The following is an 11,103-nucleotide window of genomic DNA, read 5'->3' as shown; positions in this document are numbered from 1 at the left end:
GGGGGCAGCTCAGTGGTCACTGGGGCAGCTTGGGGGACACTGAGGCAACTCGAGGGCCACAGGGGCAGCTTAGGGGCCACTGGGGCAGCTTGGGGGACACTGAGGCAGCTTAGGGGCCACTGGGGCAGCTTGGGGGCCACTGGGGGCAGGTAAGGGGCCACTGGGGACAGCTCAGAGGTCACTGGGGCTGCTTGGGGAACACTAGAGGCAGCTTGGGGGCCACTGGGACAGCTTGGGGGCCACTAGGGGCAGCTTGGAGGCCACTAGAGGCTGCTCGGTGGTCACTGGGGCAGCTTGGGGGCCACTGGGGGCAGGTAGGGGGCCACTGGGGACAGCTCAGGGGTCACTGGGGCAGCTTGGGGGTCACTGGGGCTGCTTGGGGAACTCTAGAGGCAGCTTGGGGGCCACGGAGGGCGGCTTGGGCAACACTAGGGGCAGCTTAGGGGCCACTAGAGGCAGCTTGGGGGACACTAGAGGCAGCTTGAGGGCCACTTGGGGCTGCTTGGGGACCACTCGGGACAGCCCAGGGCGAGGTGGGGGGCAGGAAAGCTCGTCTGGGCTCGACTCGGCTGCGCTCGACTCCTTTCGGCTCCGCTCGTCTCCCTTCGGCTCCGCTCGGCTCCCTTCGGCCCCCTTCGGCTCCGCTCGGCTCCCTTCGGCTCCGCTCGGCTCCCCTCGGCCCCGCCCGCGCGGGCTGTCACTGCGGCGGGACTCGCGGCGGCGGCGCCGCCATCGCGGGGGCAGATGCAGGCGATCAAGTGTGTGGTGGTGGGCGACGGGTGAGTGCGGGGCGGGACCGGGGGGGGTCCCTCAGGGCTCCTCCTCGACCACAAACCGTGAGGGAGGCGCGGTCCGGCCCGGCCTGGAGCGCCGCGGGCCCGCGGCGCTCCAGGCCGGGCCGGACCGCGCCTCCCTCACGGTTTGAGGGCTTGGAATCGATTCCCCGTCGCTGCTTGGAGACCCGGTGTCTTCTAAACCCTCCCCGTCGTCTTTTATTAACGAGGAGCCCTTCTTCCCTCAACCCCCCTCTTTTTTTCCCCTCAAAACCCCTCTTTTTTCCCCCTCATCTTCTTTTGTTGTTGGTGTGGTGAGGTGAAATGTGTTTCTGGTATCGCCATGTGCTGCTTCTCCTCCCCCCCTAGAGGGTTTTTCCAGCCGAAAAGGCGGCTGTGAGCTGGTGGAGCCCCCAGCATCTGGGAGGGTTTGAAAGATGGGGAGATGTGGTTTAGGGATGGGCAGGTGTGGTTGGACTCCATGAGCTCAAAGGGCTTTTTCCAACCAAGTCATAGAATCACCAGGTTGGAAAAGACTCACCGGATCATCGAGTCCAACCATTCCCATCAATCCTCAGCACCTCATCTACCCGTACCTTAAACCCCTCCAGGGAAGGTGACTCAACCCCCTCCCTGGGCAGCCTGTTCCAGTGCCCAATGACCCTTTCTATGAAAATTTTTTTCCTAATGTCCAGCCTGACCCTCCCCTGGTGGAGCTTGAGGCCATTCCCTCTCGTCCTGTCCCCTGTCACTTGGGAGAAGAGTCCAATGATTCTATGAATCCCCTCTCAGAGAGAGGGGGCTGAGCCGGGTGGGTTGTCTTCTTCTTTTAGAGAACGTGGCACAATGAATCGTGGAATGATTTGGGTTGGAAGGGGTCTCAAAGTCCATCCAATTCCAACACCTTGCCCTGGGCAGGGATCCCACTGGATCAGGTTGCTCCAAGGCACATCCAACCTGTCCGTAAACACCTCCGGGGATGGGGCAGCCCCCACTTCTTTGGACAACCCCATTTCTTCCTAATATCTCATCTAAACCTCTTCTCTTTTAGTCTAAAACCATTACCCCTTGTCCTGTTGATTCAGGCCCTGCTACAAAGTTTTTCCCCACCTTTCTTATCAGCCCCCTTTTAGTATTGAAAGACAGCAATAAGGTGTCCTCGGAGTCTTCTCCAAGATGAACAACCCCACCTCTCTCAGCCTCTTTTCACAGGGACATCTCTTATGCTTCATAGCTTTTCCTAGAGCATATTTTTCATTATAATTCCCATTTGCTTTTCCAGTCACCACAGCAAGCGCAGAGCTGGAATACAGAGAAATGAATGTGAGCTGGTCTTAGGCAAGGACTGGTTGTTCTGCCATCTCTCAAATGCAGATTTGGAGTGAGGCCTTCCCAGTTTGAGCCTCTGGGGACAAACTAGGGAATAGGAGAAAGAGCCACCCACGTAGCAGAGGCCTGTTGTGGCAGGGAGAGCAACAGCTGGGAGCACAGCACGTTGGAAATGGGCTTCAGCTGAAGTTCTGCAGATCTGTGCTTTCCTTAGGTTGCTAGTGCAGAGACTACATGAACTCAGAAAACAAAACACTGTAGATACCCATGTGGTTTTGTGAGTTACCCGAGTTCCCTGCTTGATGGGAGAGGTCATGGTTCAGGAGGAAAGTCCTAGACCTCATGACTCAAAGACCTCATCACTCTCCAGCTCCCCGAAAGAAGGTTGTAGCAAGAAGGGAGTTGGTCTCTTCTCCCAAGTAACAAGTGATATGATGGGATGAAATGGCCTCAAATTGCACCAGATCGGATATTAGGAAAAATTTCTTCACAAAAGGGGTTATCAGGCACTGGAACAGGGTGCCTAGGGTGGTGGAGTCACTGTTTCTGGAGGAATTTAAAAGATGGGTAGCTGTGGCACTTCGTGACATGGTTTAGTAGGCACAGTGGGGTTGAGCTGATGGTCGGACTGGAAGAGCTTAGAGGTCTTTTCCAACCTTAACGATTCTGTGATTGCTGTAGTGGTTCTCACTGTGCTTTGTGTCATCCTGGTGCAGGACTATGGGGTGCCCTGGAGTCTCTCCCTTATTCCCAAGGCCTTTCCTTGGGTCACTCTGGTTACAGCACTGGGTGGAGGATCCCCATCCCTCCTGGCTCTTCAGCCTCACTTGGGCACCTGACAGGCACCTCTCCCTGCTCATGGTCTGTGCCTCTGTGAGGTTCTCTGCAGTTCAGTCTTCAAGTGATTAACAAGTTGGGTGTACTCCTAGTGCTCCTCTGTTCTTAGAACCAAGATTTTCCCCTATCCTGCAAGGCTAACGGAGGTTTGTACATTTACGCTCTTGCTGAGCCAGCCAGCCCCTGCGAGCTGCCACCAGTGGCTTGGCTAATCCTTCCTGCCTTTGGCAAAGCTTGGAGTTGGTATTTTCATGGATCTGGTGCCAAAATCTCTTTCCAAACTGACAATGAAAAAGTTCATTTTTTGCTTATGGATACTTTTTTCCCCCTTTGTATTTATCAATATTGTATTCCTGCATCTGAGTGGCTCGAATAATTCTATGCTGTTGCACGTTTTTTCTCCTCGCTGTTTACCCATTTTGCTAGATTATTACAGATGTTTTGAGTCCAGCACAGGACCCTAATTTATTCCCTCTCTTTTGGTTCCTGGAACAAATAAATTTTACCTGGTGTTTTGCTGAGGTTAAGGGAGTGGAAAAAAGGTATGAGAGAAGCAGGGTCTGTAAGAGCTCAGGCAAGGTGCACATGGTGAACGCAGGCCTGGACCCTGGCAGCTCCAGAATTCCAGCCTGCTGGAGGTTTGTTTTTGTTTTACCCAATCTCTTCTTTGAGCGGGGAAAGGGTGGGTTTTACAGTACTTCCCGCTGTACCCTTAATGTTTGTCACTCTCATCCCCTGTAGAGCTGTCGGGAAGACCTGCTTGCTGATCAGTTACACCACGAATGCCTTTCCTGGAGAATACATCCCCACCGTGTGAGTAATGGCCTTGGGCTTTGGGTGCGTTTTGCTCTGTAAAAGCTGGTTTTGGAGGTGAGGAGGCACTAGGAGGCTGCTGGTGGGACGGCTGTGTGTGAGGAGGGCAGACTGTCCCCACTGGAGTGGCGCCGTGGTGTCCTCTCCTGATTCACCAACCTTTGGATTTTGTAGAGAGAGAGGTGTGGGTCACAACAGGATTGTCACTGATGGGGACTCTTCCTTGGCAGGTTTGATAACTACTCTGCCAATGTCATGGTAGATGGAAAACCAGTGAACCTAGGCCTCTGGGATACAGCAGGGCAAGAGGATTATGACCGACTGCGGCCTCTCTCCTATCCACAGACGGTGAGTGCTGGGCTTGGACTGGCTTGTAACTGCTCCCTTATGGGGACAGGGAGGCTCCCAAGGGCAGCCAGGCTTCTTTCCTTTGAGGAAAGTCTAAGTTCCTGCAACTGTAACCATAATTCTGTTGTTTAAGAAGTGTCACAGCTGCATTTCTCCTAAGAGATTGTTCTGTTCTATTCCCTGCCTCGTAATGGTGTTTGAACAGCGATATGTGCCACGAGGAAGCTCAAGCAGAAGGACTGATGTGGGCCTGCTGTACTGCTGAGCCCTGTGCAGTATTCCCAGTCTCTCTTGGTGGCACAGCTCGCTGCTGGGTGGCACTAGGAGTGTTGCCTTGGCTCTCACAATTCCTGCCTGGCCCCCTGACAAGGGCTGAGGCCCGTGGCACTGATAAGGGATTTGTGGCAGGCCCTTAATGTGCAGAGCCTGGTATTGTGAAAGAAGAAGTTGTGCATTCCATTCCTTTCCTATCTCAACTGGTTTAGTCCCCTTAATGGGGAGGAGTTTCTCACCTCCGCTGGTGAGAGGAGGTTGTCCTTGGTCAGGCTCCCTCTCCACCCTCCCTCCATTGTCTCTCACTGTTTCACGGCTAACCCTCTTCTTTCCACACAGGACGTTTTCTTGATCTGCTTCTCCCTTGTGAGTCCAGCCTCTTTTGAGAATGTCAGAGCCAAGGTAAAGTGTTCTCCTCCTGGGTGAAACACCAGGGAAGTCCCCTGCCCCGCACCTACAGGCCCAGAATTACCAGCGGTCATGTTTCGATAAGGGAAAGCCACAGTCTGTAGGTTTTAAGAGAGGTCTACTTCTTATTTGCTATGTTTTTGCCTTTTTGAATCTGCATCTTGAAGAAGATAAGGGACGTCCTAGAAGCAAAAATGCAGTTAAGGGAACTCTGTGTGCAGCTGGCTGGCACTGGCTGTCAGGATTCTGTGTCTCAGTGCCTTCATTATTACACCTGCATCGATCTCTTCGCAGTGTGTTCAGAACCGTAGGCAAAATGATTCTGTTCAGGTGTTGCCACTATGTCAGACAACAGTAAAAACCTTCTTCCTAATAGGAAATGCATCCTCGTGGTGCCCCTCCTGCTACAGCACCTTTTCTTATCATGCCTTTCTGTTTCAGTGGTACCCCGAGGTCCGACACCATTGCCCGAACACACCCATCATCCTGGTGGGCACCAAGCTGGACTTGAGGGATGATAAGGACACCATTGAAAGGTTACGTGATAAGAAACTGGCCCCCATCACCTACCCCCAAGGTTTGGCCATGGCTCGGGAAATTGGTGAGTCCCACATCTCTGTGGCGTTGGGGTGAGGGACGGTATGTCCTGGCGGGACCGGAGCGGCTGAGCCAGAGCTCTCTTTCCTTTAGGGTCGGTAAAGTACCTCGAGTGCTCTGCCCTGACGCAGCGGGGCTTGAAGACGGTGTTTGATGAAGCCATCCGGGCTGTGCTCTGCCCACCGCCCGTGAAGAAGCCCGGCAAAAAGTGTACCGTGTTTTGAGGGCTGCGGCCACGGTGCTCAGCATGTTGTCGTCCTCTGACGGATTGCGTATTAGCTGGGTGTTTCTGGAGGGGGCTGGGATGTGTAGGGCCCTTCATCATGTACGAAGTCAGTGTTTTTTAAATGTCTCTTTGATTTAACGTCAGTGTTGATGTGAAGGGGCAGTGGGGGCAGGAGACCAGCCGGGGGCTTTGCAGCCCCCAGGGGAGGTACAGTGGGGAAGGCAAGGTAGCTCCTTGGGGCAACAGGCTGTTTTGGCTCTCCTGAACTCCACGCTGAAAGGGCCGAGACATCCATCCTGTCCTGGAAGCACCTGGTTTAACCTGCAGGTGAAACTGCTGGTGAAGATCCTTGTAGGAGTGGGGAGGGAGCCGATACGAATGGTGCTGCATGGCAAGAGTAGCTGGGAGAGTGGTAGGGTCTCCTTGCCCAGTCTTCTGTGGCTAACGGCTAACAAACTGGTGCTCTAGCAGATACGTGCCTGAGACTGTTACAGAAATCCTCACCAACCCCAGGAGGGGTCCAAGTAAACAGGAGATGAAGAACTAACCATTAGGTGCTTTACTGGGTTCTAGCCAGACTCAGCGAGTGAAACAGCTCGGTGCAATCGATGTATTTGCCTTTTCGTGTGTGCGCACCCCAGGACAGCGTGGTGCTGCTCCCCCAGCGGCCTTTAGCAGGGCCTCCCCCCCCCCCGCCAGAATCCAGTCTCTGCAGAGCAGGACTGTGGTTGTTGCCTCTGTTTTGTTTTTTTTTTTCTACTAAAGACAGCAGCAAAGGAAGCAATGAGGAGTCTGCTAACTTCTTCTTTCCGTTCCCACTGAAAGTGCGGGCAGGCTCTATGGATTTGGATGGAAGGGGAGAGCTTCTGAAGGGTTGGGGGGCGGGGAATAGGGTTGGAAGAATGACAGGTCCAATTTCTAATCATCATGTAGAGTGACAAGATAAAACCTTATTTGGTGCAATAAACATTCTCCATGACGGTGTATCTGAGCTTTATTCTACAGCAGCCCACTAAAGGTAATTTTCTGCCTCACTTCTCATAGAAGTTCCAGCCTCACTGCCCCTCTTCTCCAGCAAGACTGGGTCTGTGTCATTGTTTTCTGTCCAGTTTACAGCTCTGCAGGTCTAGTAGGAAAACCAAGGCCAGGTGTGGAATGCAGGTGTCCTCTTAGGAGACAAGAAACCCCCCGTCAACCATCAGGGAGCTGCCCGTTGTCATAGCACTCTGGTCACTCAGCAAGAAGAGAATGCTGTTCACCACATCATCCACCTCTGGAATCAAACACAGAGAACACTCAATACAACCCTCAAACCGTATTAGAAAAACAAGCATCACAAAAGGTATGTCTGACCTCTATATGTAACTAACCGGAGCAGGAGAATGTCTCCACCCTCAAACTGTGCTTGGTGCTTGGTCAGCGTGGCTGAGAGCTGGGCATCAAACAGTCCTTGTTGTGATCAAATGATACTTGGCTCACAGCAAGGCCCCACACTCCCCTCCCAGTCAAATTTATGGACAACAGAACAAGCGTGTTTTGCTTGTTCTAACATGACAAGGCTCTAAAAGAGGGGAGGGGATGTTGATTCATGCCCTGTCCTCATCAAATACTTCAGGAATTCAACCACAGCTGTTCAGCAGAGTTGTGGCTTTGCCCACAAAAGCAACGAGCTACCTCTGGCTGTGGTGCCAGTTAGAGGGAAGGCTTGGATACAACAGAGCCCAGCCTGGCAAGAAATCAACACCACCAACCTGCAAACTTTCCCAGCGGAATCCGATTAATCATGGCAGCAGATTTCTGAGGGTCACTCCAGTTAATTCTCCCCATGTCGGTCATAACCACGGTGGGGTTCACAGTGTTCACCCTGATCTGGGACCAAGAGCAACAACAGTCAGTGTAACCAGGCTGCTCTAGAGGAAAGGCTCAGGTTCAGCTTTCACTTCCCTTTCTCTCACAAAGAATCCTACCTTGTGGGGTCCCAGCTCCATTGCCATTACTTTGGTCAGCATATCCAGAGCACTTTTTGTGGAACCTTCAAGAGAAGGGATAAACAGGAGGCATTTAAGCGAACAGCAGTTGTTCTGGAAGACGCAGAAGTGGTTCATTGCCCAGATGTGGCAGCCAGCAGCTTGGTGGCTGCAGTCTGCAGCTCGCTGAAAGGGAGAGGGGCACTGCTGAAGCCACTTACAGTAAACAGCGTGATCCCGCAGAGCGCGCTGAGATGCCTGGCTAGAGACATTCACAATAGCACCTGGCAGCCCCTGCGCGATCATCTGCCGAGCAACAATCTGGGGTGGGGAAGGGAAAAAAAGAAAAGCGATGCCAGGATTGTAACAAGAGACATTATTATATCATTCAGTAGGAATCTTCCTAGGCTATTATGGGAGCCAAAGGGGCAAGGACATCCAGAAGAAGTCAGTCCTCACTGCCTCCCTCTTAGAGAGTGAAGGGGTTGTGTGTGCAAACAGTCAGGGTAACTTTGAATTATGATATGAGTCCACAGTTTTCTTCCGGGCAGAAAACTCAGTCAGGAGTCATGGAGACCACAGTGACAATTCTTCCTTACCTGGGAAACGTGAAGCACAGCCCGAAAATTCACATCAAAAGACCTGCAAATAAATTTAAAAGTTAGAGTGGTTGCAGCCCAGGGCAGAGAGGAATTGTTCTGGGAGGCAGCAGAGAAGTGCTGCTGGTGTCTTAGAAGGACTGGAGTTACTCTAAAACATGGCCAGAAGTGCCAGGCTGATTGGCTAGCAAGAACGATGAGGCGTGCTTCCCACGATAAACTGTTCATGGGGCATCAGCTGTTTCGTGTGCAGGGTGGGCGGTGCACTTGTGCGTTGTTCTGTTTCCAGCAGGACTCTGATCCTCAGCAGACTAAGGTTCTTCCTCTGTTACAGTTTAAACAGGGAGCCCTGGGCCTCAGCCAGCGACTCTTGAGGTCAACCAAACGCCTCGCAAGCTTTAACACAGCAAATTGGTTTGCTACGATGGGTGGAAGCAGCTTTTCTTCTGTTTGCCACGTAGTTCTTCCTTGTTCAGGCTTTTACCTGCTAGTGCTGCAGAACAGCCTTAGAACCCACACATTTTATATCTGAATGACAAATTAATTCCTTGTTATAGACCCGGAACAGCCATTCTTACTGCAGGGACAAAGCGCGGCCCATCTTCTCCAAAGGAAGCAGACTTGCCACATCCTGTATCCTAAAGCTTAACCCTACCGTTTGAGGGAAAAATGATGTCATGTTATTGGAGTGAGCAACTTCAGTTCCCGCTGCAACAATTCTGTCCTCCCTTACGTGCTGTCATCATCTTGCATTCTGAACTGCCTTGCCAACAAGTGCCTTTCAATATAGCAGAGACTAAGCTGGAGCTAGACTGAAAGCTGTGAGTTTGGTGAACAGTGAGAGGCACTCTCCTCTCTGGTGCGGGCTGGATGGCCTGTGCACGCTGACCAAGCAAGGAAAATGTAGGCTCTGTAACTGTGGGATAGCTCAGGGCTCCACTTGGGTTCCTTTTTGTGTTTACATGGGTGGAAGGTATGTAAAGGATGAAAACTTGGATAGGAACAGTAACAATCAGCAGAGCACTGTGAAAGCGGGTGTTGGGTGTTTCTAAAAAGCGTGTGTGTCTGGTGCCCACGCACCAGCCGCTTTCTTTTGTAACAGAAACCAATTTCAGGAGAGCTTTGTCCCCATTTTTAGCCTGGTGGCTTCACTGTGGCTCAGCAGGCGGGCGCAGGGCAGCGCTGGGGCTGTGGATGCATTCGGGGGGCACTCACCGGTCCAGGGCCTCCCGCGACACCTCCAGGAAGGGCTGCAGCACGGCCACAGCCGCGTTGTTCACCAGCAGCTCGAAGGGTCCCGCTGCACCCACCGCCGCCTCGGTGGCGTCCCAGTCAGCCAGGTCCAGGCACAGCGGCTCGATGCCCGGGCACTGCGGCAGGGCCGGCACGGGTCACTGCGGGCAGCGCTGGGCCAGGAGAGGGATTGCGGGACAGGTCCTGGGACAGGGAGGGGGTCCCGGGGCACGGAGAGGGATCCGGGGCAGGGCAGGGGGGTATCAGGGTTGGTCAGGTGTCCCGGGGCAGAGGATGGGATCATAGGGCAGGGGGAGATCAGGGTGTTGGGGGGGTATCGGGGTTGGGCAGGGGGTCCTGGGGGCAAGGAGAGGGTCTTGGGGCAGGGGGAGATCAGGGTGTCGGGGGGAGGGGATCGGGGTTGGGTAGGGGGTCCCGGGGCAGAGGATGGGATCGTGGGACAGGGTGTCCCAGGGCAGGGGAGGTCCAGGGGGCAGGGAGAGGGTCTGGGGGCAGGTCAGGGGGTCCTGGGACAAGGGAAGATTGGAGTTGGGGGGGAATGAGTATTGGGCAGGGGGTCCTGGGGGCAGGGAGAGAGTCTTGGGGCAGGGAGAAATGAGGGTGGGTGGATCAGGGTTGTGTAGGGGGTCTTGGGGCAGAGGATGAGATCATGGGGCGGGGGGTCCTGGGCCAGCGGGGGTCCGGGTGGCAGGGAGAAGGTCTTGGGGCAGAGCAGGGGGGTATCAGGGCAGGGGGAGACCAGGCTTGGGGTGGGGGGGGGATCAGGGTTGGGCAGGGGGTCCCGGGGCAAGGGGTCCTGGGGCAGGGGAGGTCCTGGGGCAGGGGGGATCCAGGGGGCAGGGAGAGGGTCTCAGGGCAGAGCAGGGGGGGATCAGGGTTGGGCAAGGGGGTCCCGGGGCAGAGGATGAGCTCATAGGGCGGGGGGTCCTGGGACAGGGGGGCTTTAGGGGGCAAGGAGAGGGTCCCGGGGCAGGGCAGGGGGTCCCGGTCGGGGTCCCGCACCTCCCTCGCCAGGCTCTCCAGGTCGGCCGCCGTGCGGCTCAGCGCGGTGACTCGGGCCCCGGCGCGGCCCAGCGCCACGGCCACGGCGCGGCCGATCCCTGCGGGGACACGGAGTCACGAGCGGCCCGGGACACGGCCGCCCCCGCCCCGGACACCGGCGGCCCCGCGGCACCTTTGCCCGCCCCGGTGACCAGCGCCCGGCGGCCGCGGAACGACAGCGGCGGCTCCATCCTGCGGCGGGGGACGGGGCTCGGGGCTCGGAGCGAGGGGCAGGCGGGGCTCGGGGCCTGGGGCAGGCGGAGCTTGGGCCTCGGGGCCCGGTGCAGGCGGAGCTCGGGGCCTGGTGCCGCCGCCCTCCGCCCCCTGCGGTGCCCAGTGCCCAGAGCGCCCGGCTGGAAGGGCCCTCAGGGATCCTCTGGCCAAAGCTTTTAGGCTTTTTAGATCTGTTTAAACGAGACGGCCCGGCGCCCTGTCCAGCTGAGCTTCACACGTCCTACAGGGAGGAATCCACTGCTGCCCCGGGAAGGGATTCTTAATGTTTTGCCGTTCTCATGGTGAAAACTTTTCTTCTGGAATCCCCGAGGAATCTCCCCAGGAGCAACTTGTACCCTTCGCCCCTTTGTAAGAAGGCCTCCCCTAAGCCTTCTCCTCTCAAGGCTCAATGAACCCGGTTCTTT

At 55.3% G+C, this 11,103-nt stretch overlaps 2 protein-coding genes across 2 annotated transcripts; one reads left to right on the top strand and one right to left on the bottom strand.

Annotated features, from left to right (window-relative positions):
* The first annotated feature begins 633 nt into the window (after positions 1-633).
* RAC3 (Rac family small GTPase 3) lies at positions 634-6,583 on the top strand. The gene is made up of 6 exons (XM_069872229.1): positions 634-779; positions 3,681-3,752; positions 3,983-4,100; positions 4,713-4,775; positions 5,223-5,382; positions 5,472-6,583. Exons 1-6 carry the CDS (start codon positions 745-747, stop codon positions 5,600-5,602), a joined length of 579 nt encoding a protein of 192 aa, XP_069728330.1. The 5' UTR covers positions 634-744; the 3' UTR covers positions 5,603-6,583.
* On the bottom strand, positions 6,581-10,693 carry DCXR (dicarbonyl and L-xylulose reductase). Its single transcript, XM_069872228.1, has 8 exons — positions 10,599-10,693; positions 10,427-10,524; positions 9,386-9,540; positions 8,171-8,213; positions 7,793-7,892; positions 7,572-7,636; positions 7,356-7,473; positions 6,581-6,877 (listed from the first exon to the last, which is right to left on the bottom strand). The coding sequence occupies exons 1-8, from the start codon at positions 10,654-10,656 to the stop codon at positions 6,774-6,776; spliced, it is 741 nt and encodes a 246-aa protein (XP_069728329.1). The 5' UTR covers positions 10,657-10,693; the 3' UTR covers positions 6,581-6,773.
* Between the last annotated feature and the right edge of the window lie 410 nt (positions 10,694-11,103).

Source organism: Phaenicophaeus curvirostris, chromosome 19, assembly GCF_032191515.1.
Source record: "Phaenicophaeus curvirostris isolate KB17595 chromosome 19, BPBGC_Pcur_1.0, whole genome shotgun sequence".
Classification (NCBI taxonomy): Eukaryota; Metazoa; Chordata; class Aves; order Cuculiformes; family Cuculidae; genus Phaenicophaeus; species Phaenicophaeus curvirostris.
The sequence above is the reverse complement of the archived record's forward strand: the minus strand, read 5'-3'. Positions and strand labels throughout refer to the sequence as shown.